This window comes from Carassius gibelio, chromosome B17 (genome assembly GCF_023724105.1).
Source record: "Carassius gibelio isolate Cgi1373 ecotype wild population from Czech Republic chromosome B17, carGib1.2-hapl.c, whole genome shotgun sequence".
Classification (NCBI taxonomy): Eukaryota; Metazoa; Chordata; class Actinopteri; order Cypriniformes; family Cyprinidae; genus Carassius; species Carassius gibelio.
Window position 1 is genome coordinate 19,211,276 of NC_068412.1, and position 24,739 is coordinate 19,236,014.

The following is a 24,739-nucleotide window of genomic DNA, read 5'->3' on the forward strand; positions in this document are numbered from 1 at the left end:
GCTAATGTTTACTGAAGCAGAAACTCTGTCCATCAGTGCTCTGGTCAATTCTTCTGACTGTTTACAGTAAAGATAATGTAATTACAGTAATACAGTCTAAACAGATGCACGTGAATGGTGGAGGCATCAGTAAATGCATTTTCTACTACTGGCATCACCACTGAGATAATGGATGATCTCATTCTTGTCTCCATAGATGGGGTCATAGGTCACCTGAGAGACAGCAAATAATGGTACCAACTGTTTAAGACACAACTCTCACATGGTCCATTACATAACACTGTGCATGGACTTTATACTCTCAAATGTAGCATTATTGGCCAACAGTATTACAGTATTAAACAAATAATATATTGTTTAATTTATCTCACTGTCTTTACTTGCTTTGTTTTACTTGTATATTTATCTGTGTTTCTTTTTATTATCGTTGTTGAAAACTGTTGTGCTGCCTAATATTTAATGGAAACTGAGATACCTTTTCAGTATTGCTTGATGAATAGAAAATTAAAAAGAATGGAATTTTTTTTGAAATTAAAGTCTTTTGTGACGTTAAAATGGTCTTTACTGTCATGTTTGATCGATGTAAAGAATCCTTGCAGAATAAAATTATTTCTTTTCTTTCTTTCTTTCTTTCTTTCTTTCTTTCTTTCTTTCTTTCTTTCTTTCTTTCTTTCTTTCTTTCTTTCTTTCTTTCTCAAAGACCCTCACTGAAACTAAACTTTTGAATGGTAATATATGTTGTTTTAATATTGGACGCTGGAACTCTGAATGAGCCTGTGTTATTGACTGCTCTATCTTTTCACTGTATTATAGCGCCCCCTACATGCGTGAAATACTATGTACAGTATGTATGGGAAGTCGGGACGTAGGTAGGCTATATGCTTGTCTTTTATTTGTTGTTGTTTGTTCCTTTTACCTTAGGTTAATGTTTACCTTATTTGTTTAAGTTTTGCCCTATTCTTTATTTTCTCCTTTTGTATTTTTATCTCCTTTTGTGTTTGGAATAATTAAGTTAATGTCTGTTATTTATGCAACAGTTTAGGTGAATATTGTTACACCTTGCCACCACTAGATGGCACCAGTGATCACTAGAGTTTACAGAATACAAACAGTCAAGTCAAAAGGCCTCTGCTCTTTTACTGTCTATGCCTCTGCTTCATTTGGTTCATTACTGGGGAAAATTTCAGTTAAACGTTTTAACTGAGGTTTGCCAGTGGTTCTCACCTCTTTTCGATGTCATGGGAAATTTCCAATCACTGCATATATTGTGTATACAAAATCAGTGATTTCTACATCAGGTTTTACAACACTTGCCTAATTAAACAATAATGAAGGTTTCTGGAACATGCTACAAGAGTGATATAATAAAAAAAACTGAAACTTAATCAAAATGTTCAATTATGTGCTCATGCTGTACAACAGTGAACATTCTGGCAGTGTTGGCAAAGGTTTTGGACTTTTCATAACAGGCCTGATTAAGTTTTTTTTTTTTTTTTTGCATCAGCTAGAGCCAACTGGAGGCTCTGTGCCATCTATAACACACTGAAAGTTTGTGATTTTAGCTGATTCTGTTAGGTGGACAGAAAATACTTCATTCTTCATTTGATATATATACAAAGATTTGCAAACACATATGCACTACAATTGGGGCTTGGTTAAGCTTTTGTTTTCATGTTTTTGAAATAAGGCTCTTACAGAATTCTGCATTTACTTGATAATAAAAGACAGTGAAATATACTTTAAATATATATGACATTTATTTAAAAAAGCTATTCATTTCTGTGATGGCAGAGCTAAATTACTCGAGTAATTATTGTCACATGATACTTTAGAAATCATTCCAGTACACTGATCTGATGCTTAAGCATTATTTCTTATTAGTATTAATGTTGAAAACAATTGTGCTGGTTAATATTTTTGTGGAAACTTTTGAACATTACTTCCTCCAGATTCTTTAATAAACAGAAAGTTCAACAGAACTTCAAGAGAATCTAATATTGTGATGTAGAGGTCTAAAGTACCACCTGTAACTTCCATTAATGTCTCGGTAACATAAACATGTTTTGTCATGGTGTAATGTTTTTCATCATTTTTGTTCTTTCAGTTTCTGGTGCAATTGTAGTCTTTGCCAATGTATCGAATAAACTTTTATTAAAAACATAGAAAAAAAATCTAGAAAAGCGCAATATCAAAAGGTTTTTAATTTTTTCAACAACAAAAATGTCAATTTATTTTACAAAAATGGTTAGAAATTCCAATCAGGTTCTGTAAAGCTCCTCAAGTTGCTGTGCACTATATTGTTGGGTAATGAAAGAGCATATCTATCTATATTCTGGAAAATCTAATCTTGTCCAATGGTTAATGTTGAACAGTAAACAGTAGTAGCATCCTCTAAATCATTCATTTTGATTAAAAAAAAAAAAAAAAAAACATTAATAAATGTGAATCTACATCACTGTGCTCTGTACAGTCTAAAATCTCAGGCTGAGCTTTCACCCTGCCTGTCATTTCAAGAACAAGGACATTTGGCCAGATGTCCCTCGTAGGGGCGGGGCAGAGGACACACCCGGTAAGTTCATTGGTGGGGTTGATGAACACCAGCTCTGTTCAGGGTCAAGGGTCAATCTCCATGGGAATGATAGTGAGGATAACGTCCTCGTTGCCACGTCGAACCACCACACGTAAACTGGAGTCCTTTTTGATGGCTGCACTCACATCCGTTGCGGAGGAGATCCGCTGACCATTGATAGAAATGATGACGTCATTCTCCTTAAGTCCACCTCTGCAGAAGAGACAGAGAAGAGGGAAAAAAACATTTAAGGAGGAAGACTACAGAGCACTAATATAATTAATTTTGATTAAAGTATCCTAATCTGTTCAGAGTTTATATCAAAGAAACTGAAACCTCTTCAGCACAAATCAAAAACTGCTGGACTTCCCAGAATTACTCCAAAATAGCTTCCAAACCCAACCCTTAAGGCTGTGCGTAATGTATTTTTACAGTTGTTGTAGAACTGTATGCTTCATCAAATAGTGCAAGCATAATGGCTCTATAATTCAGTCCTTATCACTTTAAATGACATCATATTTCAGAAATAGACACCTACATCTATATTAGGTCAAATAAAACACATTCACACGCCCTCACAGAGTAACGATCTAGGTTATATACTAGACTTCGCAAGTGCTTCCTGTTTGTTGGACTGCAAGTGTGACATTTGGTGATCATCTGTTATGCAATTGTGAATCATAAGCATAGTGGTGTCGCGCCGAGAGGAAAGAAGCAGTTGTTTGTATGTCTGGGTGCCATCTGAGCTTGTTCTTAACATGTCCAAGCTTTTTGGAAAACTAAAAATGGATCAGGATGTGGTGGGCAGTGGATAGGACTGTGGTTGTGGAATTATATCAAAACAACATTTCATGCCCAAAGAATTTCATCATATGAACCTGCAAAACCTAAATTTGCCTTTAAGTACTCATTTGCTTTTGATTTGTAACAAGCATATAATAAAAACAAGATGCCCTTAAAATGTTCATGGATATGATGTGGAAGTGACAAGACCTGAGTCATAGGTTTTCTCGTTAATCAACATGTTAATCATCATGTTGTTCAAAACCTGTTTGACTCATAGGTGTTGGAAAGACATGAGGATGCATAAAAGACAACAGAACTTCCATTTTTAGGTGAACTATTCTTTTAATTTAAATGCATTTTCAGCACCCTTCATGCCTCTCGCTCTTGCACAAGTGTATTTTGTCTGAGTCAGTAAACATGATGGGCTGGAATAATGAACATCAGCAGGTTGTGTGTGTGTGTGTGTGTGTGTGTGTGTGTGAGAGAGAGAGTGTGTGTGTTCTGATAGGTGGGGGTCAAACACAAATTTAAAACATATGGAGACAAATGGAGCCAAAGACAATATCCTTCCAAGCATGACGGCAGAGAGCATGTGGCCAGTAAAAACAACATGAATTCTGGCAAACGAGTTGACCTGCACTCTTGACCTGCTTGGCATTGTGGGACTTTGAGTTTTGGTGACTCACGCTGCAGCTGGGGTTTTAGAGATGACCTCAGTCACATAGGCTCCTGATGTGATGTCAGGGAAGTCGCGCAGTCGACCTCTCAGCTCTTTGGACAGTCTGTGAGAAGGAATGAATGACATTACATCAGATCAGTTTTTCCCTCCAGAAAAAAAAAACAAACCTTCAATAGCTCTAAATTATAATACGGTACTATAAATCAGTGTAAAAACAGAAATCTCACAAAATTATATAATCATTGAAGATCTTCCTTAAGGTCAAGATAGAAACCATATTAAATTGGGTTTTCATTAATTTGATTCATGGAAGTGATTATGTACTCACGCAGGAGTTAGGGTCATCATACGAACACCAATGTATCTTTTCTTAGTCGCTCCTCGACCTGTAAAACAGCCAAAAGAACATAATCAAAGTTGCAACACAGCAAATAATTAGGCAACAAAGTCTATTTCATATATTATTTCTTGATATGAATGTACAGTCGTACCTCTGGCCAGTCTGTCATACGACTCAGCCAGAAATTGTCGTATCTTGTCTGATGGAATAGCGAAGGAGATTCCAGCCGTCACTTTCAGTGTGTTGATCCCAATCACTTCACCATCCTATAGGAAAAACCTTACACTCTCAGTCAAATATTAAATAACTTTTATATATTTTTTTTTTATCATGTATACTTGACTGTTTCCCTTAGCAAACCAATCAAAAACACACATAATCTATTATGGCTCTTAGGCATCACTTGCTATATTACATTCAATTCTTACATAATATAGCCTGCTGAAATAAACCATTTAAATCATCTAAAATCAAATCAATCTTACTATTGGAAACAAAAAAAAAAATACTTAAAAAGGCATATTAAATAATATTAATTAAATAATAACATTAATAGGGAAGTTGTGGCCTAGTGGTTACAGAGTTTGACTCCTAACCCTAGGGTTGTGGGTTTGAGTCTCGGGCCGGCAATACCACGACTTAGGTACCCTTGAGCAAGGCACCGAACCCCCAATTGCTCCCCGGGTGCCACAGCATAAATGGCTGCCCACTGCTCTGGGTGTGTGTGTGTGTTCACTGCTCTGTGTATGTGCACTTTGGATGGGTTAAATGCAGAGCATGAATTCTGAGTGTGGGTCACCATACTTGGCTGTATGTCACTTCCACATATAATAGTACATGTATAATACTCAAATTAATATTTAATGTCAATTAATTTATTTATTTGCCATGTAATACTGAAAATTACATGATTTATAGTCTGAAGGTTACATCATAAAAAAACTTTAAAAAATATGCCTTATTATTTGAGTTCCACCCATAGACTGTATAAAAAAGTGACATTACCCGTTGGTTTCTGAAGAGCGATTTTGAAGCCTAAAGTACCAGGCAGTAAATATAATACATTTTCTGCTGTAAATTTGGGCATTTTAACAGCGGGACTCTATGGGACTGACTCCCTTTTGGAGCCAGTCTCTAGCGTCCAGTCGATCAATTTTTTTTTTAGTCACTTCTGTGTTGGTTTCACGAGAGAGAGAGCACTGGGCTGCTGCTGGGTTCCACACCATGTTAAATTAGTCTCACTGGGGTAACATTACTGCAACACCAGATATGCGCATTCTGGGAAAATAAGCCTTAACTACTGTATTACCACACAATCATGCTCTGTGGAAATAAAAGTAGTGTTTATGCATGTTCATATGGGATATTATTCAACAGTTTTGGAATGAGGAAATGCTCACCAGATTGACTAATGGTCCTCCTGAGTTGCCATACTGTAAAAAAGACATTTCATGTGTTAAGACATGTGTTTATTTTTTATTATTTTTTATTTTAGGCTTGATTTGTGTTCACATGGATGTGTGAGAGGCACAGATTAAAATAACAAATAATAAAATATGTAATAAATAACTTCATAAATAAAATTGTTGTAGTAATTGTATTGGTAAGCATTTGTAGTAATTCACTCACATTAATGATGGCGTCGGTCTGAATGTAATCCATATCTGAGTTTCGTAGACCCAACTCTTTCCCGCCTCTCTGCGTAGTGCTCACTATCCCTGTGGTCACTGTATTCTGGAGGGAAAATGGACTGCCGATAGCAACCACAAATTCTCCCGGTCTAAGGTCAGCCGATCGGCCGAGAAGCAGCACAGGAAGCTTACTCTGAAAGCGAGAAAAGTCATACATGTCTGTTACGTACAGAATACAGCCTTTATTTTAGAACCTACTCATGAGACAGAAATATCCCAACCCTTCACAATCCTAAAGCCTGCAAAAGTTTATAAAAAGAACTTAATTGAAATCCAATAGTGGCCACCCTACACAGCTGTTTTTGACATTCTAGGAACTTTATGACATTGCAAAGTCAGTCATGTTATAAATGCTTATATGCAGGCGTTCCATAATTCTACCCTTCAGTTTCTTGAACTGCCCAGAACTGCCATACAAACAGTTCTATTCTAACACCTCTGTGCATCCGCTATCAAGTGTCTGCCTAACAGGAGTTTGGATATTCAGATCTCTGAAACCTTGTCGCCATGCAACCTTTATGACATCACGGAAAAGTAGGCACTTAGGACAGGATGGGACAAATCGGATTGCTGTTTTGCCCTTCCTGTGGGGAATCATTTATGGAATCTCCCCTCTCAACACAGGTGCTTGATTAGAAAGATCATTGTGACAACTGAATATGCTTGTTTAGCCATCACACTGGTGTCTATTTTGTTTACTGGCAGTAAAAATAGAGTCAGAGAGTGTGTAGCAGACACGCTGAGCTTGATAAGCACACCAGACGCACTTACGTTCTCATTTTTAATGCATGTATTTGGGCTCTGTATTTTAGGGATAGTTTAGTGCAAGCTGTATTTGCTTAAAAATCATCAGCTAAAAGGTTTATAAGGGAAGTATACAATAATAATAATAACAAAAAAACTTATATTTTCAGTATTGCATCACATTAGATTGTTGTGCAATGTTTGTCTGAGCTCTCTAAAGCCTGATTTGAGGATGATACAAAGATGTTCTACAATACGACCACTGTCTCAACAGCATACACAGTTACTGAAAATCTAAATGTTTCTAACAATGACAACAACTTGAGAAAAAAAAAAATGGCTGCCTTGTTGCTGTTACAGCTTCAATTTAATCTGCCCCTACCTAATGGAGAGGAAGGAAACTCAGCGCTGTAAACTGATCCTGAGCTTTTAACACGAGGTGAACTCTCAGCAAACTCGACCTGTGCTAACAGCATTTTAAAATAGAAGAGGATAAAGATGACGATGACTTGCAAACTAGACAAGAAAATGTATCACTCTCTGATCCCTATACTAGGGCCAAACATGTGCAGTGATAAAGTGGCTATATTAAAGTTATATCAATGTGATTCTGTTCTTTAAATGTGAATTCAAGACCTCATGCTCATAACTTCCTTTTCAAGCAAGGTTAATTACAAAATATAAATATTTATATGGATATCAAAAAGCATGAACTAAACCCTCAATCTATTTCATTCCAGTTCTGTGGAATCCACCCTAATCAAGAACCCCACAGATGCGATATATATCCCTGCGATTATGTACGCGTTCCACAATCAATGAACAGCTACACACTGCTCATGTGCCTGATGGGAACATCAGTGCTCTATTGGGTAACCATTGCAAAAAGATGAGATCATTCTGCAAACACAAAGGTCACATTAGAACACTTATTAGCCACAATGAAGCTAAGTCAGCCATTTTGTGTCAATGTGGCATGCTAGTCAACCATTTTGTGTTTGTGTGAAATTATATGAAATTTCCATTTAACGTCTGCATGGAAAAACCACACTGAAAGCTTCCCTCTCTATTTCTTGCCCTTTCTCCTCACCACAAAGATGACTCAGTGTTTATGTCCGAACTCAAAATACAGACTATTATCAGTATATTAGAGCAGTGATTATACATTGGCAGGATTTTAAAAATGGCAGTCACAGGAGCTTAAACGATAAATGCTTTGTAATGTACTAAATATACCAATGAAGGCACAGCTGCAAACAATCAAAAAGAACCAAACAAACAAAATAAATTACAATAAAAATCAATGAATATATACTTCTTTCTATCTATCTATCTATCTATCTATCTATCTATCTATCTATCTATCTATCTATCTATCTATCTATCTATCTATCTATCTATCTATCTATCTATCTATCTATCTATCTATCTATATATATATATATATATATATATATATATATACATATATATTCTCTGTATAGGCTATATATAAATTTAGCTGCTGTATTTACATAAATATTAGACAAGCTACCCAGATACACAACAGATGATGGTGACCTGTTACATTGATCATTTCAGCAGGTTGTGAGGTTACCATATTAGGCCATGAACTCCAATAAATCTCTACTTTGTGAGACTACAGGTCAGCAGTTCCTTATAAACATTTACCAGCAGAAACACCTGCATCCATCTGGCCTATAAAAGCATGAGAGTTACCGCAGGTGTCTTTGTTATTGATACTGCAGTCTGAGAACACCAGTCAATGTGGGACATGTAAAAACAGTCACACCCTCACCCAGTGCCAATGAAACAGAAGAATTTTGAGTAAGAAGACTTTGCCATTCCCATAAGACTTCCAAGTTAAGGCTAGGATTGATATTTCCAATGGAGACGTATAATGAAAAAAAAAACCAGCAAAGAAAACCTGGAGAAATAATACTAAGTGTTTCTTCACCTGAAAAATTGGTAGTGATATATTTTATTTCTTTAGGTGATTTTAATTTCCTTTCAGTTCGTTTTAATCAAACAGCAGCTTGTAGACCTGAAACAGACATTTCCCCAGCCCACAACCCTTCCAGTAGTTAATAAGCACTTATGCAGGTACAGAATGGGTAACATAGTCTGTCAAAGGTTTAGATTATGATTATAAGGTTGTTATTTAACTACACAGAGTTTCCACACAGGGTGACGTTCCCTGTGCAACTAAAAATGTGTGTCTGCCTTTAAACACCAGTTTACAGTTAGTCACAATCGGAACAAAAGCAGAAACAGCAGCATTCAAAGACATCATTAACTACTCACAGTAAAAAGTGACTAGGAACTGGAGATACTGAGATCACCGTCCACTCTGTCATCTTTGTGCCCGTCAGTAGGCACCTCATCCAATATTGTGCCTCTAATTACTACACTGTGAGCGACTTTAAAAGATAAGCGCCAGTCTGCAAGCACTAAATTCTCCACTTGGTGGGTTTGTGTAGGATGTGGCTGCAAGTTATTTTCAGTGAGTGAACTACTGAAGGTTTTTCCCAAAGGAAACCTCAGAGGTTTCTCCTTTAAAAGATCAGTAGACTTAATAGAGCTTTCAATTATGTTTCATTTAAGTATAGCCTAATCTTTGTCTTTGGGATTTCTCAGAAAAATTCCCTATGAGTAATAAAAACAGCTATAGATAACACAAATACTATAAAATGTTTGAATCAAACTGATTTTGTTCAGATTTAACTTTCAGACTTTTTAGTTTTTGTGGTAATGTCTGAGATATCAGTGACAATAACTATATTTTAATGAATGCTCAAACATTCAGTAAAAATAAAACAATAATGTGCATTTTTTTTATTGCATATATATACAAGTTATTATGGCTACAATCGTCCCCTGACAGAGGTTACTAAAACATGTATTTAATGCTTTAAATATTATTTAATTAATTGTGATATGTATACTTGGACAGATGAGGATGTAGCTTGAATATGAAAAAATACTGTTAAGATCTCCTTTAAAAAACTTGTGCTTACCAGGGCCCTTCTTTTGAAAAACAAAACTGAGATGTTGGAAACATCTTGGCTCCATTTGAAGCTCTTGTTGCATTTTGGAAGAAACAATTGAGATACTAAAAAAAAAAACACAATTGTGATTTTCCTTCTTTGTTATGTGTTCTTGGTGTTTTCAGCTGGACATATCAGCCTGGAACCAGGAATGATACTCTATACTTCAAACTTGAGACAAGTTCAGACTTGCAAGTTTCTGAGTGTGTTTAGGGGGAGGGGGGTTTCAGTGACACTATTTCCACGTCGCTGTCCCACATGCTAGTTTATACCATGTGTATCCTCTCTGCATTTGCACACTTTCACACTTGCTTCTGCATGGCCAAACCTGCTTCTCTGTTCCCACGTGTGATTCACATCTTACCCTGTAATATTAAATGACTCATTTTGGCCCAACCAGCAGTCAGCCACATTAGTAGTCTGGACTGCATTTCAGGCCACTGGAACATCGATAATCCAAAGAAAACCTGTGTGTGTGTGTGTGCACGCTACGTATTAGCCTTAAAGCTCTTAACTTAAACGGGAAACTTTCTCTTTGCTTTGGCTCACGACCAGAGCAGAGGAATGGAAAGGAAGACATGGGAGATTTACAAATGAGTTGACTAAATGTGTGATGGGCTGAGACATGAAAATGATTCATTTTCCTGGAGCTTCTGAGTTCGGGAACAGGAATGATGGGAAGTTCAACAGATCATGGAAGTTGGACCCTCAAGAGCTCCCCATCTGTATGCTCTTGCCTTGAATGTGGGTGAATTTTGTGTCCACATACACATACATATGGATTCATTTTAAGTCCCTGACCACATTTCCTCTCTCTCACTCTCTCTGAGAGGGAAAACACTTTCCCCTCTTTTCTGGCTGTTGCAGACAGAGTAATGATTTCCAGAGAGACAGACAGCCACCAATAAAGGGAGAGAGAAGGAGGAATAAAGATAGTGTGAAGGACAAAATATTGGGAAGAAAATAAATAATCTGCTCTATGACTCCCCTCTCAGTTAATCCATGTGCTGCCCATTTTCTGCATGTGTGAGACTGTGTTTTGTGAAATATATCCTCATTTCTTTCTCATCAAATCAAGGCATGTGCATACTATATGTGAGTTTAGATTGTGAAGTTTTTGGGAATAACTTATGAAAATTAGGGCTGGAACTAACAATTTTAACTATGAATACATCAATAAAAACCAAAGAAGCAAGACAATGGGTTCCAATCTCAATTCTGCATTTTCTAAGTAGTTAACTACAGTGAACCTGCACTTAGTGATGAGTATTGACATCAGATTTTTTTTTCTAGTTTAACCAGCTGTATTTTTGTGCAGGTTCACTGTAGTTAACTTACTTCTAGTGTAAACAACTACTGAAACATTCCTGTAGCTCAAATAGTACAGCATGGTGCTAGAAACACCAACGTCACGGTTTCAATTCCCAGAGAATGCATGAACTGACAAATACCTTGAAATACCATACTTAGAAATGCTTTCGAAGTAGCCTTAATTATGTTTACATGCACTTTAAAAGTACAATTTTGGTCAGACCAAAGCAGTAATTTATCTTCTTAAAATGCTATTCTTGTTTTATTTAGACTGTAAACGTTTCAGAATTGTTTTAAGAAATTGGATTACCAGACCTAAATAATGCGCCTGCAGTTCGGCTTCATCCAGCATGTTTACATGTAAATCAGACTTTAGACAACTTGAACTGTGGCTGGACTACAAAAAAAAAAAAAAATCTATTTTAAATGTGAATGTAAACGTACTTTACAAACGTACGTTTTTACAGTACTGACCTACTTAAAACCTCTCAACATGCATTAGAAAAAGCGAAGAAATTGCAGTAATTGCTTACAGGGATACAGGCACACACAAGTTCTCTCCAACACACACGCACACACACTCAGTCCCCTCAGGGTCTTTGTAGGGCCTGATCATTTTCCAGAGCGTGACTTCCAAATCACTTGTGCTGTTCAAACCAATGCCCTTTTCTGCTTCTTTTGTTTTTGCTTTTCCCACATGCCCTGTTAGTTAGACGCAAGTGTTATATCAGAGATCAGAGACAAGTCTGTCTCTCTCAAACTCTCTCACTATTGCTCACACATACACATGACCATATGATGTCATTCAAAATCAAACTGGGGCAAACTCTTTAGCAGCTGGGTATTAAAGAGCCCACTGATTCAGTCCAGCAGCATCAGAAACACCAGCTGAGAGAGAGCTACATAAAACATCTCAGACTATAGGCACTGCTGTGGGATCTGTTTTGACTGCAGGGATCAGGATAAGAAACAGTCGAGGAATCTGATCTTGGAGCAGTATGCATTCTTTGGGAACACCGGATCAGATTAAACATGTAGTCTGGGCTTGCGTGTGCTTTATTTCTCTGGAGAACATATGTTTAAGAGACTGAGTGATTGTGAGGTTAGGATTGTCAGCCAAGCATGCTGCCTGGTGTCTATCAGAAAGCACTGACATATATTTTAAGAGCCTGTACAGTGCACTGACCTGAGTGAGTGGGGGGTTGTGGGTAATATGACATTTTGCCTAAGACGCCTTAAAAGGATTGCATTGCTCATTTTGTATTTATGGGGTCAGTAATGTTCCTATTTTGGTTATATGAAAAGTCTCCTTTGCAAATATTACAGGGCTGTGTGAATGCAGTAATTGCTGAAATACAAATGCCAAGTTTGAATTCCTGCAATCTTTAGCTTGGCCATCTGTACTTTCCTGTAAATTAAACACTATTAGGTTATTCGGACTTGGTTTTTGATGTTGAACTAATAATACTTATCCTAAAAGAGAGCCTGGTGTGTTTAGTGCATTGCTGTTCGAATTCAGGCTTGAACCTCTTCAGTATAAACAATCAGGATCAAAAATAAAACCTCAGCTTCTATTTATAAACCACGGTGAGGCGGCTTCCTGTGTAAAAAGACATTATAAAACTGTTCAATCTGTCCACCTCAGTACACAAACCACACAGATGTTTGCTCTGTGGTGGGCTAAACATGCAAAGTGCCTGCTGAGAGAATCGGGTTCATTAGCAATCTGCTTCTCTTCTAGAGCATTACTTTAGCCTTCAAGTCACTGTGTGAATGTGTGCGTGCTTAAAAACACTTTTATGCTCGATGAAGAGAGTACAACATCTGTACCTGAGGCCTGGTAAACTTTCTCTATCTCTGTACGTTTTTATAAATTACATTTTCTTTACCTTACTCTGCATAATTTACCCTTGCATCTAGCTAAATTGGAGAAAAGGAATCCTGCAGTATGCCAATCTGAATGTTGTCATATAGTTACCTGCTATTTACCAGCTCAGATTTGTTTTTGAAGAGTATATATGGCACTGAACAGGATATAAAAAAAGAAACTTTTATTAAAATATAATAAAAAATAAATAAATTAAAAAAATTAACAGTGACAAAAGGTGCTTACCTTTCAAAAAATGTTGACTGTCAACATCAGGATGGCAAATTAAATATTATAGCTAAATAAATCTAATAAATTAATATTATATAATATTATAGCTGCTTTAATAATATGAACATAATAATAAACATAAAACAAACATCGAAAATAAACGAGCAAAATATATAAAGTAAAAAAATGTATTAGAAGTGCAATATTTTATGTTTTTTTTCTAATGCTAAAAATGTGTACAATGTGTATCATATTCATGAAATGTGCTATAACAGCAGGACTGTGTTGGTTCTTCTTACCGGTGAATCGATCTTTATGAGAGCGATATCTGCTTTTTCATCAACATCCTTGATCTTAGCATCATACGAGGCTCCATTTTTAAGCTCCACCTTCACTCGGTTTTTATTGGCTACCACATGGGCGTTTGTCACAATGAGGCCGTCGTCAGACACCACAAACCCTGATCCACTCGCCACTGCCATTTCACGCTTTGAATACACCGTCCTAAACAAGACAGAATGAGTATGAAAAAGAAATGGAAACAGAGGTAAAGAGAGAGACATTTGATCAAACATTCCTCTTTATGATAGACTAATAACAATGTGAGAAACTCTTCTTTAATATAGACTAAAGATAATGTGAGAAACTTACTTGCGATACAGTTCAATATGAACCACGGCAGGGGCAATCTTCTCTACAACATCTGCAATGAAATTGTACTTGTATCTCAGGCTATTGGGGTTATCATGGATAGCTGAAACAAAAACAAAAAAGATGTAATGAGAATGTATAAAAGAATAAATGGACAGTAGAGGACAAAACATCTGAAAATATCAAATGACCACTTACACCAGTATACGTAAAGGAAAATGTGACAAGTTGTTAACTAAAAAAAGACAAGTGGTGGGATTTTTTTATTTAAATATATACATGGGACTTCTGTTGCTTACGTAAATCAGCATCACTAAGTCTCTCTCTCTCTCACACACACACACACACACACACACACACACACACACACACACACACACAGACATGTGAGGGGCAAGATCTGAGGAGTCTCTTGGAGGACTTGTCTGGAAATTTTGACTCCCGTCCTCTGTAATTTCACCATGAAGGAAAAGAAGTGAGAGATATTTTTTTTTCCTTTCAACCAAAAGAGTTTATTATCAGCACTCAAAAGCTCATAATACACATAAAGTGTATGAAAATTGCTCTTTTAATTTCACTCTTTCATTTCATCACCCTCAGGGTTAGATTGTTGTGGTATGCATCACAGACTCAAATGAACAGATGACAGCAGCTGTCATTTGATCCAATCAGTTAAGACAGTCGGTGCAATGATGAAGGGGCCCCTTTCAATTATACAGGATATGGGACCCCAAGAAGACCTGGCTGTTGGAAAGTTCAAAAGACAAATGTGTCTGTTACCAGAGGGGTTCATCTAAGTGAGGGAACATTAAAATGAAAGAGTGGAGTGGTATATGAAGAGTTATAATGTTTGCTCAAGTGTAATTAAAGTAATATCCAGCGTGGCACTGACATTCATTCTGACCTAATTCAACATAATTATAGTTTTAACACCAAATATTCTCAGTTTTGTTGAAAAAAATGTTCCAGGTAATTTTCTCATCCATTTAACAACCTGTTGTTCCCACATGCTTCAAAGCTACTACCATCATTCCAGTCTCGAAGGAGCCATCTCCATCCTGCTTCAATGACTACCATCCAGTTGCAAGTACCCCTATTCTCATGAAGTGCTTTGAATGGCTAGTCATGCACCACATCAAGTCTGCCCCCCCCCCCCTCCCTGGACCCCTTCCAGTTTGCAAACTGGTCCAACATCTCAAACGATGATGCCATCACCACTGCCCCTTTCATAAGATACCGGTGCCATTTCGATATTTTTAAAACGGACCAAGGCACTCCCTCGTGACCTTTTGTAAACTGTATTTATGACAAAGAAGTGCACAGATATCGATATTCTAACAATCTATCGATAAACACACCGTGTATCCTCTGTTTCTGTTTGACTCCGCCCATGCTGCTCCGCTGCAGTCTGTGGATTGAAGAGCACACTGAAAGACGGAGAGTAGACACGTCTGCCATTGTTTTCATATGAAATTTAAGCGGACTGACTCTGAGGGGATCGTGAATTTGTGCACAGTTTAGGGAGCTAAATTAAAAAAAAAGCCTACCGACGCCCATGCTTCTTGTGTACATTTCGGAGAACCAAGACAAATATTTCAATCGATCGCCCAGGCATTTAAGAGGCACCGAAATCTGCATTCTTATTCGGTTCACTGCATACCGGTTCCATAGGTGGCACTGGGTTTCGGTACCCAACCCTCCTGCTGACCCACGACTGGACACCGTCATACAACTCCAACCTCTTTATTAAGTTTGCAGATGACATGACTGTGGTGGGTCTCATTAGCAACAGAGATGAAATAAACTACAGGAGTGAGGTGAACCACCTGGCCGGGTGGTGCATTACCAACAATCTCTCTCTGAACGTGGAGAAGATGAAGAAGATTGTTGTTGACTTCAGGAGAGTGCACACTCAACATGCTCCTCTGACCGTCATTGGTGCAGCTGTGGAGATGAGCAGATCAAGTGTGCACATCACAGAGGACCTCTCCTGGACTGACAACACAGCAGCACTTGCCAAGAAAGCACAGCAGTGTCTCTACATCTTCCTCAAACTGAGAAGAGCCAGAGCCCTGGCCCCCATCTTGTGCACCTTCTACAGAGACACCATTGAGAGCATCCTGATGAGCTGCATCACTGTGTGGTATGGCACCTGCAACGCATCCTGCTGGAAGACTTTTCCACACATAGTGAGAGCAGCTGAGAAGATCGTTGGTGTCTCTCTCCCCTCCCTCCAGGACATTTATGGAACCTGTCTCACCCACAAAGACCTCTGCATCGCAGGTGATCCCACACACCCGACACACAGATTCTTCAGTCTGCTGCCATCAGGAGTCTCCAGGCCAGGACCAGCATACTGAAGGACAGCCTCATTCATCAGGCTGTCAGGAAGCTGAACTCCCTTCCGACCTTGACATCCCAGATTTTTTACACTTTTATCAGACGGAATAAGTTATTTTGCACTACAATCACTATATCTGCACTGTTTACTTCACTTTATTTCAATCTATCTGCCATGTGCCTTGTGCTGCTTTGCTCATCTTTCTTTTTAGATTACCTATTTGTGTTGTTGTACTTTATTATCTGTATTTAATGTTCTACTGTTAGTGTTATCTTTATCCACCAAGGGTCTGAGAGTAATGCAATTTCAATTATCTGTATTTATGTACTGTATGTGGAAATGTGGAAGAACTGACAATAAAGCATACTTGATTTGACGACTAATTCTTGATTTTTTAACTTTCTTTTCTAAATACATAAATATGCCAATATATGCCAAATATATATGCCCTTTTGTCCAAAAGTTTGCAGTCCATGTGATTTTTTTTAATCTTTTTCAAGGAAGTGCCTTATGTTTACCAAGGCTGCATTTATCTGATAAAAAATTGTTACAACAATTCAGTGAAATATAACTTCAAATATATATATTAATATTTGATTTTAATGTACACAAGCTGGCTTTTCAGCAGTCATTAATCCATTCTTTCTTTCAAAATCATATGCTGATCTGGTGTTCAAAAATGTATTACAAGTTCTGACTTGTGTGATAAACACATGAGTGGTGATGTATATATACAGTATGTGAATACTCATGCCTGGGTTTGAATTCTGGTGATTTAGTGGTTACAAATCTGTCTGAAAGTTTGGGAATTTGATTTCCAGGGCTATTGTTGAACAGGAACAAGCAGAAACAGGTGGCTGAGGTCCATTCTGCTGTATTACTGCTGAGTAAACAGCATAAAAAGACCTAAGGTTCAACCCTGAGACTGCATCTAAATTCATTCTCCTATGGAGAGTTTAGAACACTCAAAGGTTCTCTAAAAGATCAACTGTGCTTGAATATAAAGAACACAATTAAAGTCTTAAATCATCAAATGTCTAAATTCACCTAGTGTACATCAGACTGACTGGACTGGAGATTCACTCAGGGAAGTTGAAGGCCAAAGAATTCAAAACAAATCCACCCTTTAGCCATGCGATGGAAAAGTACGGCAGAAACAATAGAATCAGACATGCTTGTCTCATCTTGGCCCATGCTCAGATACTGCAATCCAAGAGGATCACAAAGATTTAAACATATCTATAACCTCTTATTATCAAAAAACAAAACAAACAAAAAACAAACAAACAAACAAAAACTTTCTAGGCATTTTATGAATTATTAGTGCATATTCTGGACACACTTCCACCGCATCCTGTAAAATGATTTAACCAGTGCTACTGTTGATGCATTTATGGTTTAAGACTCCATAACCTTTGGTCTCAGAGCTGCAAGACCGTAACATCTGACAGTTAATCACAGTACCAACCCTTACAGAACTGAAACCACTGTTGACATTCACACCTGCATATGCTTGTGAACCTGCTGACTCATTTCATCCAATGAAATGTTTGAACATACAGCACTGCACACAGAATTCAAACCATCACAACTAACCAACCTCTGTAGACCAACAGGAAAAAGGAAAGAAAAGTTTATTTTATGGTGACAGAATATCCAGTGTAGGGAGACTGACCAGTTCAATCCAAAATCACATGTTTTGAGAAAAGCTATAAGAACTAAGTAAATAAAAAACAGCAGTAAAACTCCTGGTCAAGATGGACAAAGTCCACTTTAAAATGATCCATTAGTAATCCAATAATGTAAAACACATAATTATAAAATGGATAGTTCCATCTCTAAATTCTGATTGGATGAGCCATTGTAAGATGCTGCGTTGCTTGGCAACATAAACATCCTGCAGTTAGGGTAATGTACTATAACATATCAGAACAATTGTTTGTCTCATTTCTGTCAAACCACCTTACATGTGGTTCATCATTTTTACTTAAGTAAAGATTTTAGTAAAGTTTAATTTTTTTGAACTACTGGGCTGGTATCTAAACCTGCCGAGAATGTGCTTGGCTCGGGACTCAATACATCAAAAGCCTACATTTAGTCCGCATAAATATGAGGCCTTTGTGTTTTCACTGAAACACTGCCAGATTACAACATATGGTCTGAGAGAATGAAATTACATTTGTCCTAGAGATCCTGGATGTCTCTCCTGGGGAGTGCACTACTTTTCTTTTTGATTCCAGAAAAAGTCATCTTGAAATTTGGTCGATACATAAAACTTTTCATATTGCATGTTTAAGAAGAAAAGCAAAGACTTTTGGACAACAGATATTAAATGCTACCTAAAAATATATTTAGCATGTTACAGTAGGTTTACTATATCCACAATATGGAAGGCTCCAAGATAATAAATCTTCTAGCCAGATGTTCAAAGAGTTTGCGTTCAGTCAACTCAGGTATTTCTACCCAAGCCAGGAAATTTTTATAATATAAATTTGACATTTTTAACTTTCTATTCAACAAAACAATATATCAAGGTTTCCCACAAAAACAACCTAATTATTCATTAATTCACATTTTCTGAGCACCAAATCAATAGAAGGATTTCTGAAGAATCTGACAGTGACAACTAGAGTAATGCTGCTGAAAATTAAGCTTTGCTATAAAAGGAATAAAATACATTTAAAATACATTCACATAAAAAAACAAGTTGTTTTAAATTATAATTATATTTCACAATATTACTATTTTCCAATGCAGCGTTAGTAAGCATAAACCACTTTAAAAACATCTATAAAATCTTACCGTCCCAAATCTGTTCTGAATCAGCTTCTGCACAGTTCTGGCATAGGAAGAGTTCACTCCTAGCTAGTACAGTTCTCACAAAAGTCAATATAAAGGGTGAGGGATGAAACCTTGTAAACATGATGAACAGATCATGCCTTTGGCTCTGAGTTATAGTTATGGTGTCCAGTTACAGTTGTGTAAGCTCTGTCTGAGGACCCTCTGCAGGGTTTGTGAAGGATTCAGACTCAAGAAGTGTATTTATTTGAGTTCAGTCGAGGCCTGCATAGGTGAGCAGAGAGCAGGAAATGAGTCCTAACTCTAGGAAAGTCCTACTGGCCTATATAATACTACAGAAGCACAGAAACTAAAGGAGAGGTGGCTGTCAGAGAAAGAGGGCTGGAAAAAAATTATTTGCAAGAGTCTGAGGAAAGGAAGAAGCTCTAGGCTCCAGGGGATTGAGAAAGAGAAATAAATGTATTTGATGAATCATGAATCATTAATAATGAGTCCCTTCTTTTCATGATCCAGTCATAACAGATATAATTCACACCTGTCCATTCTTGTTCTCATAGATAGGCTAATTTACCGAGCATCTACTTATAGATCTGTGCGTGTTAGTGTCAGTAAAAAGAGTTCAAGCATTTGACTGCACTCATAAACAAACATGTCTTTCATAACATGCTAATTGTAGATAGTTAAACAAAAGCTGATTCTGGCCAAACAGAGCACACACACACATATACAAAGGACAAAACCTTACTCAGAATTTAAACAATACACATTATTGAAACAAAGAGACAATGAAAGAATGAGATACTTTTCTAACCATATCAAACCATCATCAGCAAAAGATCTCAGAGGCTGAGATTCATTGTTTGGGAGTTATAAACAGGATATGAAGGAAAGAGTTGACAAATAAATAGGTAAAGATGACCATGAAAATGAAAATCAGAGTAAATCTCACATATATTTCAACCATATCAATCAACTTTAGACAAATTTTAGTTGCACTTTAGTATACTTATACAGAAAATTAAGCATATTAAGCATGAATTTGTGTTAATTGAACGTTATTAATAAATAAATTATCATTACTTAAAAGCAAAACAATATTTTTTTTTTAATTATGTAATGCAAAAACAACAACATCCACAAAAGCATTATACCTTTTTTTTTGTATTCATACTGTTCATCATGGTAGTTTTGATTGCACTACCATTAATTTATGCAGATTTAAATAAAGAAATAGTGTTATAGTCTAATATCAAGAATCGCTGTACATAAAATAACAAGATTAACTTTAATTAGAATGTAATATTGTACAATAAACAAATAAATAGGCTTTTTTTATTTACAAAAAATATATATATAGTATACATACACACACACACACACACACCCACACCCACACACACACACACCAACATACAGTATGTTTCTTTTCAAACAGAAAGAGAAAGAGAGCAGCCATAGATGGGTGAAATATGTGCCTTGTCAGCATTTGGAGGGCTACTAAAAAAATCTGGACGGGTCTGGATTGGATAAACTTCCTATGCGCGCCTATGAAATCCACAAAACTAACACATAGAACATAAAAAGACAGATATGCTGAGAGAGTGCATGACAGAATTTCAGTGCTATGGTTATACACAACACTCCATTAAAGAACTGTAATTCTTGGTTCGTAATACACACAACAAACAGCATGACCAAGAACAAAGACAATTCACAATGAAGAAGTGCCAGCAGAAAGAAAAAAAAAGGCAAAGACACAAAATACAATAAGCTGTGGGAAACAAGCCTGAAATGCTTAATGAAAACCATGCAAAAGAAGAAGAACACTGCCATGAACTTAAAACACAAACACTGCCCACTCCTCTTCTCCAGTTCAGGGCTCGTAAAAAGATCTCAGGATTTACTCAGAGGTCCAATGTGAATAAATCATTCACATAAACAAGAACATTCACTTAATCTGTTTCTTACTGCTTATACATAAAACTCACTTTGCAGGCAGCTCATTAGGTTTTGGAACAATTATAAATAAGTTTTAAGATGCCTAATTTTGCAAAATGTTCTTTTTAAGATTCCCTTCACAGTGAAGGCAATCACAGAATGCATTGCAACAAACGAAACTCAACATGGCAAAAGAGATGAAAAACAAATGTTAATGATACAGCAACTTCTATTTAAATATATATGAATGCCTTTTTCACTGGAGAAGGTGGATAATGGCCAGAACTGATGCTTTAAAGTTAAAAACGTCTTAAGGAATTGTTTATTACAAACACTCAGCTTTTCACTTCATAAGACATTAATTGATGGACTGTAGTTTGTGGATTTCTGTGATGTTTTATCAGCTGTTGGGACTCTCATTTGGTGGCACCCATTTAGGCAGAGGATCCAATGGTGAGCAAGAGATATAATGCTACATTTTTTCAAATCCATTCTGATGAAGAAACAAACTCTACATTTTGTATGGCCTGAGGATAAGCATATTTTCAGCAAATTTTCTTTTTTGGGTAAACCATTCCTTCAAATCAGTGTTCATGAGTCAAATTGGTTTCTCTGCAGAACATTTCATATCATGTTACTTTAGGCTCTGGTAGACAACAAGGCTGTTTACTAGGTTCCAGAACAGTGCTAATATAATAGCTCAAGCTGCGATGTGAGTCTGGAAAGAATTTGGTGCCATCACTCCCATTCTCCTCATTGGGCTAGAGACGTGCAAGCCATTTCCTTTAGTCACAATCATCCAAAACAGACTAACACATCTAGTCTTGCAGGAGGGCGCCTTTCTGTTTCAGTAAAAATCTGTTTCTTGATGAATGCACAAGACTCACAATATGACCTAAATCTGCAGAAAGCAAATATGTAGTGTGCAGAGAAGCAGGCAGGCCTTCAGATCCAGATGCAAATGACATCATGAGCTCTGCGGCACAGTGTGTTTTCTTTAGGAGAGGCCAGGACTTGGAAGCCACAGACCTCTCACAGCTTGGCACTTTGCTTTATTAGGCCAATATGCACAGAATAGACACGTCCACAGTTATGCCAAAAGTATCCTCAAATTTAAGCTTCTAAAGAACAGGCTGTGGAGTTCTGATACTCAACAGCTGATTTAAGGAGTTTATTCTATTGTAGCACAATTGTTAGTGAGCCAACAGTGTGTGATGATTCACTATCACAAATCCACTATCCAGACCAAGACAACTATCCACTTTCAGCCACAATTTAAGAGCCAGCGTCTGCCAAAATGAATACACTGAAGCTCTTTCAGCAAGAATAATAATGAAACAGTGAAAACGATAAAGAGAAAGCACATTTCATCTCATTTAATTATATGAAATAGGAACTTTATTGTTTTAACACAATCTCATAAGATTAAATCCTTTACAACCTGCTCAAATTCATGTCTAATAACCTTCTATCTCACACAAATACACACACACACACAGAAAATAAGATGTGAGAGGCTTAATTTTAAGAGGTGAAACTATATATTCTGAGGGCACACACATTTACACAAGCTGCTCTGGTTTTTGTCCATTCAGTGGTCTTGATGAGTCAGACTGTGTTTCTGTACCTGATTAATAAGTGCTATGACCAAACTGCACGTGAGGGTCAAAATGCATTAAAATTAACTAATTATGACTGAGTGCAGAGACATGCGTAAGAAGCATGGCTGAAGTTGGGCCTTTGATCACTTTACCCTCAGTTTGAACTTGTGGATCACATAAATACTGTAGCAAGAATGGCACCATGTTCATCACAAACACGACAAAACAGACACAAACATGCTTGACTGTTTCTGTTACTGCTAGAGACTGAAAGGCATTTTCTTCTTGTATGCCAACCAAATATGACTAAAATCATTCTGTCTGCTGTTTAATTGTATTAAAAGAAACAAACATTTCTAACCAAGAGGGTTCACAAAAGGAACAAGATCATAAAAATGGGGTGCACTGGCCGATGATGAATATACCATGCGGCAAAGATGTCTTCTGCATTTGTTGCCAACATCTGGACTCTCTCTTTCATGCAACCAACCCATCATTCTTTCTATCTATCTATCTATCTATCTATCTATCTATCTATCTATCTATCTATCTATCTATCTATCTATCTATCTGTCTATTATGTGAAATTAGGTAGTTCTCATTATTCATAAGTAGCTTTTTATTTAGCACACATGGACTTATACTGTACCAGTGTAAAAAGTGTAAAGGAACAGACAAACTGTGTTGTGTTGAGGTACTCACAAGCCCCACACGCTCCGCGCTGTATGAAGAGCACCGGCGGCTGCTGGAGGCTCTGCGCTCGGTTACTGACTCGCTTCAGTTCGCATATGTTCCGATAGGAGACTCCGTCACTGCCGCACACCGGGTCGCTGCTTTTACACACGCAGATACCGTGTTTCCCTCTCCTCCTGACTGTTGCGGAGAAGCCCACTCCTCCGGTCACGGAGCACTCCAAACTCTCTCCACACACCGGGTCCCCCAGTTTACCGACCCCGCCGCACGCCTCTCCCTCTCCGGACGCGCACACTAGGCAGCAGTTGCAGTGATCCATCACCTGTCCTGTCGGACAGTCCTTTGGCATCGATGGACACATTGACTTATCGCACTGACTCGGACATCCGCCGATCACATAGCGTTTAATGAGGCGCGCATCAGTTTGCAGCGATGTTACCAAGACGCAGATGCAGAACACAGTTATCCAAATCATACTGATCAAAGTTAAATAAATAAGGAATGTTAATTGAAAACTTCGCGTTCTTTAGTTTCTAACGAGACCAACTTCGCGTTCTTTAGTTTCTAACGAGACCAACTGAGCTACCTCTAAGCGGGAATAATCTTTGGACCGAGCTTTGTAAATTCGATGCACCGCGGGAGCGAGCACAGTGCGCGTCTCTTGAGTTTCTGCTGGCGCAGCGTTTATAAAAGCGCTCCGGATTCCACGCGCACACTTCACCACAATGACAACAAGCGCTCCGATTGGCCTGGATGTGGGAAAACTCTTTCAGACTGATGTGCAATATGAGTAAAGCGGTCTCTGATGCAAATCCAGTTCCTGAAATTGTAGTGAATAGCTGCCTCTTCACAAAAACACAAATAAATAAAAAGAATAATTAAAAAAGGCAATGAACAAACAAGCAAGCAACCAAACAAATAAATAAACAAACTGCAAAACTGAAATAACTTTTAAATGATTCTGTCACTTTGTAAAGGTATTGCTCACCCAAAAAATAAATTACATCACTTGCTCATCAATCACTGCAGTGAATGAGTGCCTTCAGAATAAGAGTCCAAACAACTGATTAAAACATCACAATAATTCATAAGAAACTGACACAACTCCAGCACATCAGTTAACAAGTGAACAGTTGTGTGTTTGTAAAAAAACAAATCCATCATTAAGACTTCTGGTCAAAATATGAGTCAATAATCCACATTACTTTTCCTCCAGGGAAAAAGTCAGTTCCCTGTTGTCTTCTCACATCAAAATCCACAGACATATTTGTTTAAAACTGTTTTCAGTGGAGAAAATTGCCTTGTGGATATGCTTATTACAAACACAGAGCAAAACATTTGGTTGAATTATTCTTTTAAACATAGTTTTAACAATAAGATCTTATATGAAGCAGTAACATACATTAGTGAGGCCAGAGTGTTGTAAGACAGTTTCAATATCTGTAAATATT

At 37.3% G+C, this 24,739-nt stretch overlaps 1 protein-coding gene across 1 annotated transcript; it reads right to left on the reverse strand.

The window, feature by feature from the left end:
- Positions 1-2,183: 2,183 nt before the first annotated feature.
- On the reverse strand, positions 2,184-24,002 carry htra1a (HtrA serine peptidase 1a). The gene is made up of 9 exons (XM_052579898.1): positions 23,298-24,002; positions 13,917-14,019; positions 13,565-13,769; positions 6,004-6,198; positions 5,775-5,807; positions 4,526-4,640; positions 4,363-4,420; positions 4,042-4,137; positions 2,184-2,782 (listed from the first exon to the last, which is right to left on the reverse strand). The coding sequence occupies exons 1-9, from the start codon at positions 23,761-23,763 to the stop codon at positions 2,614-2,616; spliced, it is 1,440 nt and encodes a 479-aa protein (XP_052435858.1). The 5' UTR covers positions 23,764-24,002; the 3' UTR covers positions 2,184-2,613.
- Positions 24,003-24,739: the final 737 nt, after the last annotated feature.

Excerpts from the sequence above, each read along its gene's own strand:
- htra1a (XM_052579898.1), bottom strand. The coding sequence starts at position 23,763 with ATGATTTGGATAACTGTGTTCTGCATCTGCGTCTTGGTAACATCGCTG. Across the intron at positions 6,199-13,564 it reads TCATAAAGATCGATTCACCG|AGTAAGCTTCCTGTGCTGCT; the intron begins GTAAGAAGAACC and ends TCTCGCTTTCAG. Across the intron at positions 2,783-4,041 it reads TCTAAAACCCCAGCTGCAGC|AGGTGGACTTAAGGAGAATG; the intron begins GTGAGTCACCAA and ends TCTCTTCTGCAG.